The sequence below is a fragment of the Cyanidioschyzon merolae genome, chromosome 8 (assembly GCF_000091205.1).
Source record: "Cyanidioschyzon merolae strain 10D DNA, chromosome 8, complete genome".
In the NCBI taxonomy this organism is placed as follows: Eukaryota; Rhodophyta; class Bangiophyceae; order Cyanidiales; family Cyanidiaceae; genus Cyanidioschyzon; species Cyanidioschyzon merolae.
Genome location: NC_010134.1, coordinates 20,285 through 38,419, shown reverse-complemented (window position 1 = coordinate 38,419; position 18,135 = coordinate 20,285). Strand labels below are relative to the sequence as shown.

The 18,135-nt window shown below is 53.4% G+C and overlaps 7 protein-coding genes across 7 annotated transcripts; 3 read left to right on the top strand and 4 right to left on the bottom strand.

The window, feature by feature from the left end:
• Positions 1-742: 742 nt before the first annotated feature.
• Positions 743-2,680, bottom strand: CYME_CMH013C (hypothetical protein; the record flags this gene model as incomplete). The annotated part of the gene is made up of 1 exon (XM_005535948.1): positions 743-2,680. The coding sequence occupies one exon, from the start codon at positions 2,678-2,680 to the stop codon at positions 743-745; it is 1,938 nt and encodes a 645-aa protein (XP_005536005.1).
• Positions 2,681-4,301: 1,621 nt separating this feature from the next.
• Positions 4,302-4,847, top strand: CYME_CMH012C (hypothetical protein; the record flags this gene model as incomplete). The annotated part of the gene is made up of 1 exon (XM_005535947.1): positions 4,302-4,847. One exon carries the CDS (start codon positions 4,302-4,304, stop codon positions 4,845-4,847), a length of 546 nt encoding a protein of 181 aa, XP_005536004.1.
• A 3,019-nt stretch (positions 4,848-7,866) lies between these two features.
• On the bottom strand, positions 7,867-8,646 carry CYME_CMH011C (hypothetical protein, conserved; the record flags this gene model as incomplete). Its single annotated transcript, XM_005535946.1, has 1 exon — positions 7,867-8,646. The coding sequence occupies one exon, from the start codon at positions 8,644-8,646 to the stop codon at positions 7,867-7,869; it is 780 nt and encodes a 259-aa protein (XP_005536003.1).
• A 268-nt stretch (positions 8,647-8,914) lies between these two features.
• CYME_CMH010C (similar to syntaxin protein) lies at positions 8,915-9,871 on the top strand (the record flags this gene model as incomplete). The annotated part of the gene is made up of 1 exon (XM_005535945.1): positions 8,915-9,871. The coding sequence occupies one exon, from the start codon at positions 8,915-8,917 to the stop codon at positions 9,869-9,871; it is 957 nt and encodes a 318-aa protein (XP_005536002.1).
• Positions 9,872-10,184: 313 nt separating this feature from the next.
• On the bottom strand, positions 10,185-11,324 carry CYME_CMH009C (probable adenosine deaminase; the record flags this gene model as incomplete). Its single annotated transcript, XM_005535944.1, has 1 exon — positions 10,185-11,324. One exon carries the CDS (start codon positions 11,322-11,324, stop codon positions 10,185-10,187), a length of 1,140 nt encoding a protein of 379 aa, XP_005536001.1.
• A 983-nt stretch (positions 11,325-12,307) lies between these two features.
• CYME_CMH008C (branched-chain alpha-keto acid dehydrogenase E1-alpha subunit) lies at positions 12,308-13,741 on the top strand (the record flags this gene model as incomplete). Its single annotated transcript, XM_005535943.1, has 1 exon — positions 12,308-13,741. The coding sequence occupies one exon, from the start codon at positions 12,308-12,310 to the stop codon at positions 13,739-13,741; it is 1,434 nt and encodes a 477-aa protein (XP_005536000.1).
• A 963-nt stretch (positions 13,742-14,704) lies between these two features.
• On the bottom strand, positions 14,705-16,630 carry CYME_CMH007C (hypothetical protein, conserved; the record flags this gene model as incomplete). Its single annotated transcript, XM_005535942.1, has 1 exon — positions 14,705-16,630. The coding sequence occupies one exon, from the start codon at positions 16,628-16,630 to the stop codon at positions 14,705-14,707; it is 1,926 nt and encodes a 641-aa protein (XP_005535999.1).
• Between the last annotated feature and the right edge of the window lie 1,505 nt (positions 16,631-18,135).

Sequence of the window (18,135 nt, the reverse complement as noted above, 5' to 3'; positions counted from 1 at the left end):
CGGATTTGTAAGAGACCATGCGACGGAATCACCGCTCGGACTGCTGTCGTCGCTATGTTCGCTTATTTCTTCATTACCAACCCACGTTTGCCCTACTTGGATTACCCGTGTGAAGGGCTAGCATTTTCTAGAATCAAGTCGCCTCGAGTCAGATGAACGCCCGTCGCACCTAGTGTAAGCACTCGTGTTTCCCTATGAAGCTGATACTGAGTTGTGCAACGCGCGACAGTCTGCGGTAGATAGGTGCTTTTGGCTTTGCGTACCTGCGTCGCTTCCTCGATGTTCAATCCAAAGATACGGAAACTTCACAAACTCTGCATTTTCTCGCAGCATACCTTAGAAAAATTTGTAAACTGTAATGAGCTGACGAGGAGCAAACTGTGTAGATAGAGTTTAATACATTCTCATTGGGGTACACCATGTTCAGACTATGGACTCCGGGAAGCGTGGCTTATACACCCGCTTACCCTTCCAATACTGAGAAAGACTGGTAAGGTCAGTTTTCACAGGCCGGCGGTGACTCCACCACAGAGTCTCTCGGCAGCCTCTTTCCCATCAACATGAAACATTCCTTTTACCGAGTACCTGCAAGAAAACAAACAGGACCAGAACAGGCGTCCTAGTCCAGGTGTCCCCGAATTCACAGCTCTACGCAGAACGTTTTGAACGACTCCTATTCATTCGGATACACCCGGTCATGTCTGGGCAGCGTTCGTCTGCGTCGAGCACAAGGCAGTGCGCCTCAACCATAGCATGAATCCATGTTCACCATCTCACTACTCAGCATGCTCGCATTGAAACATGACAGGCGCTGCACTCCAAACCAATACACATCGCATGGCATGCTCGAAGTCGTTTGCATGCACTTCCCCGAACGCAGCGCAATCCATGGTACTTTACTGGACCAGCCATGAGTGAAACTGCCAAAGCTCGAATACGGGCTGATAATAATCTCATCTGCTTTGCTCAGCAGGTACATCTCCGCAAAAGCGTATTGTATCCCGACTAGCTCCGTCTTGGTCAGCGGGCTTGACAAATAGATCGCATGGAGGCCAGTGTGCTCCTTGCTACTGCCGTCCTCGATCCGCTTGCGGGACCGATCGTTATCGGCCGCGATGAACAAAAGCGTGCGGTAGAAAGTTTGATTCCCGATCCCGGACTCGTTTCGGCCAGTCGAATGGCCGGGTGTCGATGCTTTGTTCGAGCGGTCTCCGAGTGTTCGTCGCTGAAAGTGAAGCACTCGAATCTGTTGTGCGCAGCGCCACATGACCTCCTCCATGGCCGCCGAGATGCCGTAGCTGTCACGTCGTCGTATTTGCAGAGCGATCGTGAGAACCGCCCTTGACATTTCCTCAAGAACCGGAGCCGCGATGCGCTGAACCACTGCATTTGGCCTGAGCAGCGCACGCGAAAGGATGCCAAAGGCATCATTGCCGAAGAGTTTGCAAGAAGCAGTCCGGAAATAGGGATTATGCTGAATGGTCGCTCCAGTCCAGTGTGTGCCGTAAAAGTCGACAACGGGGGTCGAGTCATCGACAAAACGCTCACACAGCATATGTTCCAGGTCTCGCAGAGGGCGTCGCTCCGGACACGGCCTGCAGTATGCAGTCGACAGACGCCGCACACCGGCATCACCGAAGATACGTTGAAATTCGACGAGCACCGGATCCGTATCTTGATCGCTTCTTCGAGCAGCATGCTGGCGATCGTCTGCACCGAGGACGCGGAGTAGGTCGCGTGCACTCCATGCGAAGGGAGGATCGACCAGATCTTCGAGAGTGCCGCTCACGACCGCTGCACAGCCGTTCCAGTCTACGAGAAAGGCACGCTGGCTCATATAGGCATAGTAGAACGCTGATACAAGGCCGGTCAGGCGGTTGCCCAAGCCGTCGCAGCTGGCGCGGTACAGCACAATGCGATGCTTCCGGATGCCTGGTTCACCATAGCGTCTGGCATCTTGCCAAAGCGCTTCCTGGACCTGCGCGACATAACGAGGTAACTCCACTTGCAGAAAACGAGACTCCTTCTCAATAAGGGGCTCCAGGTCATTCAGTGGGCATAACGGAGGGGGTACGATACTTGTCGAATAAAAATAAGTCCGTGGCTCGTTCGTGAGCGCCAGATGCTTGAAAAGCATGAGCCCGCGCAGCACAATGAGCAGCTGCAGAACGCGATAGAGAAGCCTCGGCCAGCCAAGCTGAGGCTTTCGTCGTAGCTCTACCAGAAATGACCGACAGCGAGCAATACAAGTCTCGTTCCGCGGTGCACCGCCAGCTTCACAAGCCACTGTGTCGCAGCGTCCAGCGTTTTCCGCCCTGGAGTGCGCTAGTTTGGCGCCGAGCGGTTCCAGGGCCGCAGCACGGTCGGTGACAGCACCGCGTTTCCGCAGTGCGACCGCGTCCGTGCCCAGTGGCAAACCATTGTGCCTATCATTCCAGAGAGAATTCAAACTAGGTAGATGATGAGCAGCCAGTCTACAAAAAGGCCGCAGACGGCTCAAAACTCCAGCAGCAACACGAAGCGCGAACAACCCCGCCAAGGTTTGCGCAGCTGGTAGAATGAAAGCTTGCAAGAGGCTCCAGAGCTGCACCACGTATACGAACCAGGCGGGTTTAAACCCATTCTGGTTGAAGAAAGCACCGTCTTCAAGAAATTTTCGAAAGTCCGACCAGACCCCCATGCATACTGCTCGAAGAATAGCCCACAGAGAGCAGGTGAAAGCGCAAGGGAACTACATATGATTGGCGCAAGTATTTTGTACGACAATGTGGGGTAAATGCATACCCACGCGCAGACGCCACCTTCCAGCACTTTTCGACCAGATCGATGCTATCGGTTTCGGGTTTCATCCAGACACACTTCGAGCCTGAGAGACTGCTTCATAACGTTGGCTCGCGTCACGCCCCTAGGTCTTGTCTTCAGCATTGCATATCGTCTGATATAGATGGCGGCGTTGAATTCTTAGTGCACGAACTCCATGCGTTTATTGCCTTTGGTGGAACTCGTCAGTGCAGGGGTTGGTAGAGCTCGTGCCCTCCGTGCCACTTGCTGCATTGCGAGCTCTCTATACTTCTCTATCACCAAAGCGCTCCGCTGCCTTGTCTCCTTCTCGACGCTCTGAAGTGTACATCCCAGATCGTTCTCTCCTTTGTTCTGAAAATGATTGCACTTTCTAATGCCAGTAGGTGACGATCTTCCCAGAAGAAGAAGAGATTGCACGAGAATGAGGAAATATGCCCCAGCATGTCACCGTGTGCTGGACGATTTAGCGATTCGCCCAGTGGAGCGATGGTTATGTTTCATGATGGAGAACACTGATCCGATGCAGTTGAAACACGGAGCGTCCGGAAGAATGAAGTGCTGCTCTACCCCGATAGAGTAAGCAAAAGCTCGAACACGAAGGGTAATGGTGAAATACCACCTTTTCCTAATGTAAGGGCGTCGCCAGACGTCAGGAAAACGTCCTCAATGATTCGACAAAGTCGTTGGTGCTGTTGTACGGGCCTGCTTTACGGGCGGAACTGAGGCCGACAAATAATTCCACTACAGCTCCAACAAATGATGATGTCGTCGTTCTCTTCGAGTTCAGTCGTGCATAACACGGGCACCCTGTTCCGCGAATACCCATATACGCTACAACAGAATCGCCCAACGAAGGTATCATCGATAAAAAAACGAAACCGACTTTCCTGTGCTTCATATGGATAGTGACGTTCCAAGAACGCTGTCGTTGCGATTTCGGTGGAAAATGGGCGGACGTGAACTAGGACGCTTTTTTCACAACCGTATTCCAGTGTTTTCAGGATCACACGAACAAGCTGTTGAGAAACAGAGGCGCCCATGGTGTCTATTATCGCCGCTTTCGCCTAACGCAAAGTGATCAGTCGGTCGTTTTCTACGACTGGTAGCATGCATTCATTAAGAATATCGGTTTATGATGCGGAGCGCGTATGCTTCTTTCTTTCAGTGGTCCTCAACCACCTGAATGCTGTAGTGTAACTGACCTCAGAGGAGAATGCAGTCCTCCGTCACTGTTCAGTAAAGAATAGATATCCAACACGCAGTTCTTCTACGATCTATGCGGTACATTGCATCGTGATTTCGATCTCTTACTGTACACCACAGGGGTGGTGCTTGCACATACTGAGTTGAAAGACACTAACAGGACTTGCAAGCCACGACGCCACAGCGGCGCTTTCGATGATGCTGCCCGCCAGTGACAAACGCTTTCGCAGAACGCACCCACTTGGCTGGTTACGAGCGAAGATATGGATAGGGTCTGGTGACCTTTTCGTAAGTTAATGATCGAGGCCATGTCGCTCTGGTCGTATATGTACGAAGCCGGCTGTACTGTGAAAAAGTTCGCTCTAGGGCAGGGGCTCATTTTTTGTAGCCCCCTTGAGACCCGCACTGGAGCTGCGACAACGCTAGAGCGGGGCGCCACACCGCTTGACGCAGAGCCTTCAAGCTATCCGAGTAACGAGCCTGAGTCAACACGAATCGGTGTGTTTGACATCACTCGAGCGTACCCCGAAGTATGGCTATCGTACGGGGTGACGGTGTTGCTTCTCGCTGGTACGTGGTTGTACTTCCGCCAACGACTGCGCGCAGCCGAACGGCTTTTGCCGCAGAAGCGAGTCGAGTTTTCTCGAAATGCAGAGCACGTTCATCAGCTTCAAGAGAAACCCACGGAGGCACTTGGCACCGCAGCCGGGGATACGGAAGCGCTCCATGAACCGGTGTTGAAAGAGGTTCGTGTGAAACCTGTACCGAGCCTCGAGGCGGAGGAAGGAACAAATGACCGCACGCGACGAAGGCGAAGAAGGGCGTCTAAGCAAAACACTTGATGCACATGCGAGACTGTCTTGGAACGTATCGGAGCTGACGGGTGTGCATCGTTTGAGTCGCGTTCCGACCCGGCAAGGTGGGCGTCGCAGCGTTCGTCCACGAACAGCATCTAGCTTGCTTCCGACGAACGACACCAGCCGAGCATGAGTGCCCTGAAGGATGCACCTGACGGGCAAGTCGAGCTGATCACACATTCGACGGAGGAAGCATGCGATTCGGATGGGCATACAATCCAGACAGGTCTGGTTCATTCGTGAGCGCCTGTGGATTCTTCGGACATATTGTTACACCCGTGCCCGGCTGTCATGCAAGAGGTCCACTTGCCTAACACGAGTGTGGACTCTAAAGTTTGGGCCTGCTCTTAATGTCGTCAGCACCAGTACTTGCGGGCTTTCCCACTCCTGCATACTTGCCTGTCTCTTACCTCCGGCTCTGAATACGATGATCTGTCTTTTCCTTCCGGCCCCGTGATCAGCAGTGGAAGGATGTAGATGGCAGTTTTAAAGTCATGATTTTGCGGTTTCCGCAGTTGTCGATGCATTTGATACATAGAGAGTAGTCGCGACCAACGTATCGCTTACCGTGGTCATTTTCTTTGTATGCAGCAGTGGAAAGCTTTTCGCAATGAACACTCTTGGATGTAGAAGAGAGTCTCTATACGTCTAGCGCGCCTTCCACTCCAGGGGCAGCCCGTGGCGCATCAACGTTTTCTTCACTGCTCGGTACATGCCTTCGGCGGGTAAAGAGGGCTCCTCGCGGTGCACTCCAATGTTTCCCGCCCGGCGCCGTACCCAGTGTCCGCTGCCTGCTCTCTTCACGATCACAACGGCTAGTACTGTGTCCGCCGCAAGTGCAAGCGCAAACGCACGCTATTCCATTCGACATAGGATTTGTCGAACGCAATGCAATCCACGACGAAACGAGTCCTGGAAGGCGATCCACGCTGAAGAACATGCGGAGAGATTTCGATCCATCTACGTTGCCTTCGTGCGAAGCGTTTACGCTCTCTCCGCTGGCAGCGATCGCTGCTTTGACTCAAATCCGTGCCCGATACGCTTTTCCATGTAAACAGAAAGAGCGACAGCCTCTGCGAACGTATCCTTTGAAAGATACCGTGCTGCTGTGGAACGCGGTCCCTTCGATACTCATAAAGAGAACAGGAAATGTTCTTCGTACGGATTGTTTTATTTGACGAAAGAAACTCAGTCCAAAAAGAGTGGTAGCATCTGCGAACGTATCCTTTGAAAGATATCATGTTGCTATAGAACGCGGTCCCTTCGATAGCCATAAAGAGAACAGGAACTGTTCTTCGTGCGGATTGTTTTATTTGACGAAAGAAACACAGTCCAAATAGAACGGTAGCCTCTGCGAACGTATCCTTTGAAAGATATCATGTTGCTATAGAACGCGGTCCCTTCGATAGCCATAAAGAGAACAGGAACTGTTCTTCGTGCGGATTGTTTTATTTGACGAAAGAAACACAGTCAAATTTAGGAATACGCTCGTTAACAAGTTGGCATGGGACGACCTCGAGTATTTTTTTGGTCTCGTCAATGCAGCGCACGAATTGCTGTGCCCGCATACTGCCTTGAAAAAACGGTTGCAAACGTGAGGAACCTCTGATTTGAGCATGCTACTAGTAGAGAACGGAGACGCCTAGAAGCTTGTCCCTATTACTTGAATAACGATATCGGTTATTTCACGAACCCTCGTTCAAGGGCGTCATCATTCATCTTGGTTTCGATGACGTCACGCATTCAGAGAGCAAAGCGTCGAAACTGCCAATCCGAAAACCAAACTATAATCCTTATATTTGGTACAAGTTCGGAAACCCTTACTGTTGAAATTCGAGTATTGAGGCTGTACGCGTAGACAAGTTCCCAAACAAAGTCGAAAAGCAGGAACAGAGCAGGGAGCTCAATGTTCCATTTTAATTTGACACCTGTCTGGCGTTCAAGTGGCGGACTCTCGTGCATCGTCGATGCACGATACGCGGATCATGTCGCGAGTAAACTCGTTGCATCCAGGAAGGACCGCGTGCTGGACTTGTCAATGTTGTGCGCCCCGTCCAGTGCATTCGTCTTTGATAGCTGCTGGTGACCGTTGCTCGCTTCGATCAAGGACGAAAGCGCCACATCGCACAGAGTCAAGTTCATACTCCAGGTATTCGTGATCAGGACCCGAGCAGTGAAGGCAGCCAGAGGAATGCTCTGCCATTTAGAAGACTGTCGGCGTCGAAGAACTTGTCGTGCTCCGTGCACGAATCCCCGCGTTGCGTTGAGGATACCGCTATGCATAACACCACAGCACAGTTTTCCGCGCAACGAGACCTTCGTCGAGCAGTACGATCAGGACGGAGTGATGTCGGATTTGGTACACATGCACCAGAAGCTCGATGCTCGTGGCATTCGCTTACAGACACAGCCCAGTAAATCGACTCTGAGGAAGCGCAGCACAGAGCGTTGCCGTGCTGCGTTCGCCGTTGGTAATGTCTCGCGAGCCTGTCAACAAAAACTGTAAACAGATGTGCAGCATCCGCTGCGACGCAAACACTTTCGGCACCTGACTGACTGAAGTGCATCTACAAGACGTGATACCGTTTCCACTATGCTATGCACAGCCATGATGCTTCCCCGGTCCATGCATGCCTCTGACCTTAAAGTTCATCTTCTGCGAGACACACAGACACGACGCTTAACGAGCTCGTGCCGACTTGCTCCAGAGGCGTTCACCAACCATGAGCGCGCCATCGTGCTCCTATTCAACGAAAAACAACCATATCCCCGGAGCTGCGATACCCTCTGCATGCCGCAGACATATTGCGATTTCCGAGCTTGTCTATCATACCTAACTGCGGTACGGCGACGTCGTCTGGAAAACCTGATTCTGTTCTAAAGGTGTCGCTGTCGAGTCGTGACCGAAACGCTTGCCCATGTGGATTACAATCGGCGTCCGCATTCGCGGCATCGCGTCTGGGTACACAGCCGGTTTCTTCGCCTTCCACATGAACGAAACTGCTCAAGCAGGAAACGCAGCTTGTTTATTCCTCAGATCACCCGTGGTTGCGAAGAAAATTCGATCCGCTGGTACTAAGAACTCGTCTCGGAGCCATTCGGCAATGTCCGTCGAGCGATCGCCCTGGATTTCAAGGGCCTCTCCATGAGCTTCAGTTCTCGTAATCGTTGCACCACAACTGAACCGCTTTTTGCATAATTTTGCCATATCCTTGATGGTGCCTCGCTCCAAGAATGCCTCGAGACCATGAACTGCTGTCATTTGTTTGTTTCCTTTGACTTTGCTCACGTGGATGATCACGTTATCGATCTTGCTGCCTTTCTGTTTGCCTCCCGAGTGCTTGGTAGACTCTTTGCGGTCCGGTTTGTTCACAGCATTCGTTTTCGCGGTCACTCTGAGTTCGGCGAAAGCGTCCGCGAAAGCGCTGAAATCAACCCGGATCTCTTCAAGTCCCTCAGAACGCTGCTCTGGTGGCAAGGGCGCGCTCGTTCGTGTTTGTTTCTGGGGATCGATCGATCTCTCCTGGTCTCGAGACTCAAACCAATGGGGAAAGTGCGTAGCGAGCCAAGGCAAACACTGTCTCAACTCATCCTGCGAGTGGAACTCGCAGTACTCGGGAGGCAGGCCGCACGGGGCATACTTTACCTTGAGCGGATACCTTGGGTCGCGAAGCTTCTCTCCAGCACTCGCCGAACCACCTTCCTGTTCATTTTCAGAGAGTTCCGTTGGTACCCTCTCTTCTTGATTGAGAGCAGCCCCGTCGGTGTCCCCGGTTTCAGGCATTGTCTGCGGAGAAGCGCTCAATGCGGTGTCAAGTGTCGACGCGCGCGGCGGGCAGGCGAGCGTCCGTAAGCAGCACTAGAGAACGGTGCTAGTTGCGGGTCGTTCCCAGACCTCGAACGTGTTTCCTGGAACGAGACGCGGGGCGTCAAAGCCTCCTGAAGCATACGAGGTTCAGCTCCGCGTCTTCGCGTCCACTGGACGATAGCGACCAGGAGCTCTAGTTCGAAGAGCGGTAACTGGTTTCAGCAAAGGCTCTCCCTCGCGCAACATGACAAGCCGCGACAGGACGTCGGTTTTTAAGCGCTACCGAGCTGAGGCTCGTCTTGCTCTCGGTGAACGGAGCGCGCTTGAAGAACTGAAAAGCGAGAAGCAGCAAGCACCCGCTGCTGCGCGGGCGGGCGTAACCCAGGTCGCCAAAGGAGTCGCCCTGTTGCCGCCGCGGTGGGTGGATCTCCACGAGTCCATCCAAGAGGACTTGGCTACAATACGCTCTGGTATGGATGAGCTGGAAAATATGCGCAGAAAACTGTTGTTGCCAGAGTTTGCTGACAAGAGTGAAGAAGAGTACGTGGTCGACAAAAAAACGGCAGAGGTGGCGAGGTTGTTCCAGAGCTGCGAAGCCAAAGTACGGCAATTGAGCGAGCTCGTGCACGAAATCAGCCTCTCTCGAACTGAGCGCATTATAAGAGAAAATGTTCAGAAGAAGCATGCCATGCAAGTCCAGGAACTGAGTATTCGTTTTCGACGGGAACAGCGCCGATTCCTGGATCGTCTCCGCAAAGCGGATGCGGATAACGCTCTCGCTCTCCGCGTTAACGGAGCGCTATTTAGAACGAAAGCCGGTGCTAACGACTCCATGGATGATAACCATCCAGATAATTTCAGCACATATGACCCAGGGTTCAACGAATCACAGTTGGCCCTGTGGCGACACGCGGAGATGCATGCGGGCGCGCGATACGAAGAGGCTCGCCGCATCGCGCGTTCTATTCAGGAGCTCTCGGGAATCATGCGAGATCTCTCGCTGCTTGTTACAGAACAAGGCAGCATTATAGACCGAATCGATTATAACATCGAGCAGGCTGACATGGAGGCAGAACAGGCTTTAAAGCAGTTGCAGCGGGCGCGAAGAACGCAGAAACGCGGCTGGATCCACTACTGTACACTCATACTGGCACTGGGGTGTGTAGTGCTGTTCTTGATACTAGTACTAAAGTGGATTTGAAGAATTGGAAGGCCGCCTGCGGAGCTATAACTAGAAAGCATCTGGCCTCTCGACAGCGTCTGCGAAGAGCAAGGAAGCGCGTGCAGAAGCGAGCGCTCCATACTGGAGAGTTTCTTTCCCGCACGTGCCTGTTCCAATGCGAAATGCTGAGTACTCGCCAGGATACTGCCAATGCTGGGCCCGTTGAGCATATTTGTGCAGACAAATCTTAAGCGGATGCTTGGCGTCTGAGCGCATGAACTTTTTGAGGAGAAACATCATCGAAGGAATCGTTCCATGGCATACAACTGGCCCAGACACGCTGCCAACTCGTCTATGCTGTGGAGACAACGCTCTCATGGCGATTTGGGTCTGTTTGCCACGTACGCACACAGGACTCAACTGCAGAGCATTGCTCGCCCAAGAAAAGATTTCGTTGGTTTGGCTCGAGGAACGATGCGACGAATGAATTTTCCAAAAGCCCCAAGACTTGCGTACAGTTAAGATGTTTTTCGTGAATCATCGCCGAGAAATTCTCGTTGATGTAGCCACCAAAATAGGCTGGATCATCCGAGTTCAGAGTAACGCACAGCCCGGCGTCCATGAGCTCCTTTATCGGATGCTGTGCCAGACTCTCTACCACACGGAGGCGCCAGTTCGACAACGGGCACACCGTCAGTGGCACCAATCTCACACGAAGCATCTCCAGTAGTGAGGGGTCTTCCACTGCACGAACGCCGTGATCGATACGTTCCACGTGCAGAACGTTCAACGCCGTGTAAATGTATGGAGGTGGTCCCTCCTCTCCTGCATGGGCGACACAATGCAGGCCCATAGAGCGCGCCAGATTGAAAGCATCTGCGAATCGCTCCGGAGGGTTAGGCTTCTCGGCACCGTCTAGCCCAATGCCATGAATCCATGGTCGGTAGGGTCCAATCTGACGGACGCAATGGAGCGCTTCCTCCGGTGGCAGTTCTCGCTGGAGACACATGAGGAGGCGCCAGGAGAGGCCCCATTCAGCTTCGGCGTTTTCTAACGCCGAGCGGATCCCGTCAATCACGCTTGAGAGCCGTACCCCGCGTCTTACATGAAACGGTCCGTCGAAGAAGAGCTCTACGTGGCGAACGTGCTGTATTCGGGCCTGTTCCAGGTACGCTCTTGTCAAACAGAAAAAGTCATCAGCTGTCCGTAGCACTTGCATAGTATCGTAATAGACATTGAGGAACGACTGTAGATCACTAAAGTTGTAGGACTCTCTTAGCTTTGCGACGGAGCTATCATATTTCGAAAGCACTTCGGTGACGTTGTTTCGTGCGGCGAGCTTGAGCGCGAGCTCTGGCTCCAGCGCGCCTTCAATGTGGATATGGAGCTCTGCTTTTGGCACGTTCGCTGCGAGAAAGGTTAAAAACTTCGGATCATTTTCCAGATCAGAGGGAATCAGCTGCAGCACTCGTCGGTTCAGTTCACCAGCCATGTCACAAGGCTCCTGGGCAGACACACCTGAGGTCCAAGCCGCGCCGCCGCAAAAGCACCCGATGCTGGACACGTGGCGCGACGCACACGTCCGCTTGCGTTCGTTCAAGTCGATCGCCAACTCACCGCATGCCTGCTGGGAATCGCGGTTTCTATATGCAGCTATAGGAGAGACGAGCGCTTCTCTCCGGATACCTCCAGGTGTTATGAATCTAAGGCTTGTCGTCTCGTAGGGAAAGCGTCTGGAGCAACCCAGTGTCCCTGCGGATGCCGCGGCTACCGTCGGCGCGATGCGTCGCATTGGCTGCGGCTTTGCTGCGGGCGCTGTACAGAGACAGAATAGCTTGAGGTACCTTTATCGCCCTTATCTAGACAATCGGTTCGCTCCAAAGCCCAATGCAGTGTCTGCACTGCTTATCTTCGAGAAGCCTTCGATACCGGGATACTTAACTTGCATGTGGCACCCGTCCGTGATGCGAAGCGCACGCTGTCATTGAGCAGGCCGAGTGCCGCCCAGCTCACGAGCGCATATCCGACGCCCGGACAGATTCAGAAAAGGGACTAGTGCTGACCATGTGCTTCTCCGCCGGGAACGAGCCCCTGCGGGCTTCGACCAGGCACGACAAGCGTGAGCCCTTAGATCTTCTATGAGCGCTCGGGTTCCGTATGTACCTCGTTGTGTTGCTCATCAACGATCCGACAAGTATACAACGACAGTGCCTCCTAGCGACAACGTGTCCCCCAAACGCTGTCAATGAAATATGGTCGTTGTAGCACTGGAGCGGGTAGCGAATCCAGCAGCGCATGGTGAATGACTCCACGACCGCAGTGCGATACTTGGCTCCACAGCTGCGAGGCAGTGGCGCTGCCGCGTGCGCTCTCAACGACGGGTCTGTACCTCGCGCCTGGTCCTTGGTCGGGAGTCGTTCCATAGCAAGGCACTGTTGCGCTCGGAGCCAAGGAATTGGAGATGTTCGGACACGAATGTATCACTCTAAGTCGTACTTGAAAAACGTGCGTGTCTTGTTGACGCGTGCGGTACAAGACTCTGTTCGAATCGCGTACCGAGCGGCTTTCCGTGCCCAAGTTGAAAAGCACCACGGTCGACGCATCGGAAACGCGTACCAGCAGGGCTGCTCAGGGAGCTACGCCGCTGTCGGACAGCAAGCTCGCTGCTGTTCAAGTGGGACGGAGCGGCCTGTGAGCTGGTTTTCACCGGGCGGGGAAGTGCACTTTCCAGGGGCGGTTGCAGCGCCGTACACACACAAGCTCGTCGTTGAAGAAGCGGCAAAGCTCTTGCCCATACCAGCTTTCCGACTTTTGAATAACAACGGTGAACTGGTCGATGGAGTTGACTCCAAGTCAGTGGAGGAAAAAGTAAGCGGGGCAGTGCTGCGCAAGATCTATGACTGCATGGTTGCTCTGAACGTAATGGATTCGATTTTGTTTTCCGCGCAACGTCAAGGCCGAATATCTTTCTACTTGACCTCGTTTTGCGAGGAGGCTGCCGTTGTTGCGTCCGCAGCGGCCTTAGATAACCATGATGAGGTTTTCGCGCAGTACAGAGAGCAAGGCGTTCTGCTGTGGCGCGGCTACACGTATGACGATTTTTGCCAGCAATGCTGCAGCACGCGGAAGGAGCCTGCGCGTGGCCATCAGATGCCCGTGCACTACGGCCGAAAAGATATGCATTTTCATACCATTTCATCAACTTTGGCTACGCAGATACCCCACGCTGTAGGCGCGGCATATGCGCTCAAACTTGATGGCAAAGGGATCGCAGCATGTTACTTTGGCGAGGGCGCTGCAAGCGAAGGCGATTTTCACGCTGCCATGAATTTCGCGTCCACACTCGACTGCCCGGTGCTTTTTATCTGCCGCAACAATGGGTATGCGATCTCGACGCCTGCAACCGAACAGTTCCGCGGGGATGGCATTGCCAGACGGGCATGTGGCTATGGTATGGACGCGATTCGTTGTGATGGGAACGATGCCCTGGCTGTTTACGTTGCCACAAACTATGCCCGCGATCGAATTGTGGCAACGAGTAGACCGATGCTTTTGGAGCTGCTGACCTACAGAGGTGGGCATCATTCGACATCGGATGACTCCTCCCAGTACCGTTCGCTCGAAGAGATTGACTACTTCATGCGTTATGCCGACCCGATCGCCCGTTTGGGACGCTTTCTGAACGTGTCGCCTGCAGAAGAGCAGGCGATGCGTAAACGCGAACGCACTCTGGTTCTTGATGCACTATCTAGCGCTGAACAAGAGGAAAAGGAACCACCACTCGACATGTTCCTCGATGTGTACAGCTCGATGCCCCCGCACCTGATCCGGCAGAGAGAGAGCTTACGATTGAGCCTGGAGCGTATAGAGCAGGCGAAAGCGAACCGGGCGTCGACATCGCCTAAATGAAATGCGACGCCTCAGTCGATTATCGCGCCAGTCTACCGACACACAAACAAACCAACATACACTGTCTGAACGGAAGCACGCGGTGCGCGCTCGTTTACAACGAGAGAGCAATGCGCAGCGGACTCGATGCGCAGACCTGCGGCGTGATCATGCATTCATAGAGGCACATGCACCCGGCTACGCACGAAGCCGAGAATGACGAAGTCTTCGGTTTGTGGGAGCCCGGCGCATGCCTCCGCAGCACATACGATCAGAGCCGTGCGCCTAGGTATCCAGGGCACGGATCCAGGGACTGTGATACAGATGCCTGGTACTCGAAATCATTTGCGGATAAAGAACGACAAGGAGATGGTTCGTGCTTGGTGCTTGAAGGCTGCACGTCGCCTATGTACCAGCTCTAGTCCCGAGTAAGACTAGACTCGGATCACTAGCACTTCACCATGTACTCCAGACCAGATCTGATTCAGAACCTGAACTATGAGGCGTGGGTCCTGAGTGCTCCTGGTGCCTCAAGTCTCAGCGATCGTCGCCGCCACTGCGATAGCGCTGGTTTCTGCCGGTCTTATCGAGGAGAAACCGAAACTTGGTCCAGTGCCAGCCTGGAGCAGGCCCCGATCGAGGAAGGTTTAGAATTTTCATGCAGGGTGCAAAGCACGCACACTGCTCCGTACGATCAGTTATTCTACTGATTCTGTGGGTAGCACTGTGCAACCTTCTTCGGATGGATAGATTCATTGCCAGCCGCGTATCGCAAAGAACCTGAAAAATTCCATCTAGATACGGTCCGGCTCTTAATGCCCGGTGTGCCACAGGGTGCAAGCCGGTGCGGTTCCGCGCAGCGAGCAGCGCTTCGTCGACAACGCTGCCGTTTGGGAGCACAGAGCTCTACATCAGCCTGCGCTGAGGCATGAGCGCAGTACGAGATGCTTTGCGAGCTTATCCCGATGCCATCGGCTGTCGGAATCAAGATGCACTTTGTTCTGACGAGTCTTTGGGCGCCTCTTTCGCTTCCGTCCTCTCCATACGGAGCAGATCGTGAACGGAGCGCATCCGATTACCGTTCCCGAGCCATTCTCGAAATCGAGCATGGACGAGGTCTTGCAGCTGCGACATGGCATCTTTGCGATCGCCGAACCTGTCGCATACGCTTCGTCGCAGCCGATCAACGCTGGCTGATCTGTGCTCGAACACCTCCAGGTACTCCTTCTCGATCTGCCACGGACAAGAGCGCAGGTCCTTGGCGTTCTTCCACGCAAGCACCGGGGGCCAGTAACTGCTCGGCGGAATCAGCGCAACCGTGTTGGACGTTGGGGTACCGTCCCGTTCAAAATCATAGGGCTCGCTCCACCGGTTGGAGTCCGTACGAATCCCATGCCTGCTCAGGATACTATCGAGGCCGTCGAAATTGTATGCAGCGGGTCCAATGTATACGAGCCGATTGTCTCCGTAAGCCACCGGCCGCTCGTTGCAGAGGATATAGATTTGGCACTCTAGGCAATTGATGATTCGCAACTCTGCGTGCACGGCGGCAAGAATGGTAACCCTCTCGCTCGTGGTCAGCATGAGCGTCTTGCAAGCTGCCACAAAGATGGTGCAGTCTACGCACTGGCCTATTGTAACATGCGCGATCGTCGTAGCGTCTCCCGGAACAAACTCGAGCCGGCAATCCTTGCACCCTCGGATATCTATGTCGGCGGTATCCTCGTGGTCGATACGTTTGATCAACGTCGATCGAACGAGTGCGGATACCTCCCAGCGGTACGGCCGCAGTGACGCCACAGCCCGTAGGCCAGCAATCGACCTAATATGCGCCCACGGCAGGTTCTTGTTCCGGATGAAGCAAGTGCCCAGCAGAATATTGAAGAGATCGAATAGATATGAAACTGAATCAGCAAATTTCACTGCTGGTTCGGAAATGCCCTCCACAATCTGGGTGGCATCCCAGCCCAATGTCAGCGGCACATCGGGCAATTCAAACAGGAAACGGAAGTGCTCTATACAGCGAAGCGGAATCCAAATATCGTTCCAGTCGATATCATCAGCAGATTTTGTCCCAGTATTTGCATCGGGACGACCCTTCGGATTCCACGGGGTGATGACATCTGCACATACGTCACCATTGGTGAACGTGAGTCCAAGCGAAACCACCAGAATCTTTGTCTGGAAAGTACAATTGTATTGAAGAATTGCGGGTAGACGTCGCAGTGTGGAGATGTACGATCCTGCGGGGTAGAATTTACCCTTTTCAACCATTCCGAGAATCTTTTCCATGCTCGACGTGGTGACCGCCATGACATCGCTAATGCTTTTCTGTTCAAAGGACAGGTGTTCCGTGACTTCCCCACTTTGCAAGTCGATGACTTTGGTCTGGGTCTCCCAACGTGCTGCTTCCTTAAGTAACTGCGGAACGCTCTCGGTGATGGTTGTCGGAGACGGAAAGTCCAGCCAGGCCGCATCCACTTCCCGAGCGAGTGGCCGCGGAATGACGCTCGATAGAAACAGAAGTGCTCCGAGGCGCGCGAGCGGTACAGAGTCGTACTCACTGAAAACGTCCAGAGACTGCACTGCAGAGGCGCCGCGGTCCGTGTCCGCAAACTGTGCACCTCTCCAGAGAATAGCCGCACGAGTGGCGCCTAGACCGAGATCCTCTGCGGCCTGGAGCCAAACTGGCCAGGAGACGCGTCCAGGTCTCCCGCCACTTTCAATCGTCTGTCGCCGAAGGTACGCGATAAAAGCGAGAAGATTGCTGCCTTCCAAGAGCTGTTTGAACTCTGGCACCAACTGCAGCGCGTTGACTGCAGCGTACTCGTACGCAAATGGGCGCCCTCGTAGCGGTATAGCAGCAGCATCGTTGGACGTGAGTGTCCCAGTCCGTGGCTGATCCTCCATGGTTTACAACCACTTATGGTGGGTGGTTGCACCAACTCCCGAAGAAAAGAATGTTATCAGGAAGCACGCCAGTCGCAGGTACCTGAAGCAACAGCTTCGCTATGGATGACGCGATCCGCCCTGGGCGTCGAAGAATGGGCTCCTGCCGCCAGCGTGGAACGCGCGTCCAACACCCTTTTTCCGATGAAATGGAAGAATGCTGTACTCGCTCCGTCCCTGTGAGTTGATTATTATCCATAACAATATTTTGGGGATTAACTTCGATACTCGAAGTGGAGAGATATGGAATATAGGATTCAGACGAATTTGGAGCATTCAGTGTTGTCTTTTTTGGTAGGCTCCTTCGACACTGGCGCTTGCATTCGAACGATAACCAGAGGCGAGATGATTCGCGACCCTCTCAAGCAAGCGTCGCTAAGGTAACTCATAATTTTATTAGGTATGTAGGTAGAACCTCCCCGTCTTCTCCGTCCCCTTTGTGCCGCATGCTGATGTGATGCATTCTTCAAGTTTTCGATAGGTTTGCTCCACGCCAACTTGTTGGCGCGCCCATTCTCGCTTCTGGATTGACGATGAGAAACACTCGACGTCGTCCAATGGCAGTCCTCGGGCGAAAGCATATTACGAGTCGACTAAATTTGTCGCCGCAAATAATCGATTCCGCTCGAAAGGCGAATCCTCCTCTCTTGCGGGCCGTAGGGAAGACCGCGCTTCACTGCAGCCTCATGAATCTCTCGGGATATGCTCGCGGTGGCTCACGCCTCTTCCGTTTTGGTGAAAAACGGTCATGGACTGGGACTTGAGTCTTCTGCGTGATCATTACTGGTGAGGCGTGCGTCAACGTTTTGCAAGAATGGAGCGTAGCTGGGTTCAAGTTTCTCGAATAGTTCTCCAGTTTGGTTCGCCGCTTCCTACTCGTTTCATCATAGACAACATTCCGCTCCAAAAATCCTCTACTGAAGGGAGCAGCGTGCACGCGTGTGTGCAGCGGGTCGCGTACTCGCTGAGGCTATCTCCCAAAAGAGAATCGGTAACGTGGGGTCCTTCACTTCTCCCAGTAAAGAAAAGAGCACAAAAGCGAGTTTTCTGTCTTCGTCGAAGACAAGTCTGGAGCAGTAACGCAAGCGCCCACGCGCCGCAGGACAGGGCCCGGTAAAGACGGAGCAGCGAGCTTAGCGGCGACCCTAATCACAGCCAAGTTTCGTAGATGCGAAAAACACGTTAAGGCTGTAAGCGAAGGTGATAAGAATTTCAAGCACAGTGTACATTGCGACGCTTGCCTGCCATGACATGCTTGAGGAACAGTCTGCGCAGCGTCATCGGGAATGTTACGCTGGAATCAACTGCTTTCGAGTATTGAAAACGTAACTGGAGCGACGGTAGGGATCTGCAGAGAAAAAGCCGCAGGTAAGAGAGGAGAAAAGAAAGAAGTAAAAAGGGCTGCAAATCCTGGTGTTGATGGCAATGGAAAGAGAGGAGAACTTTCAGGATGCCTGCCCGTGCTT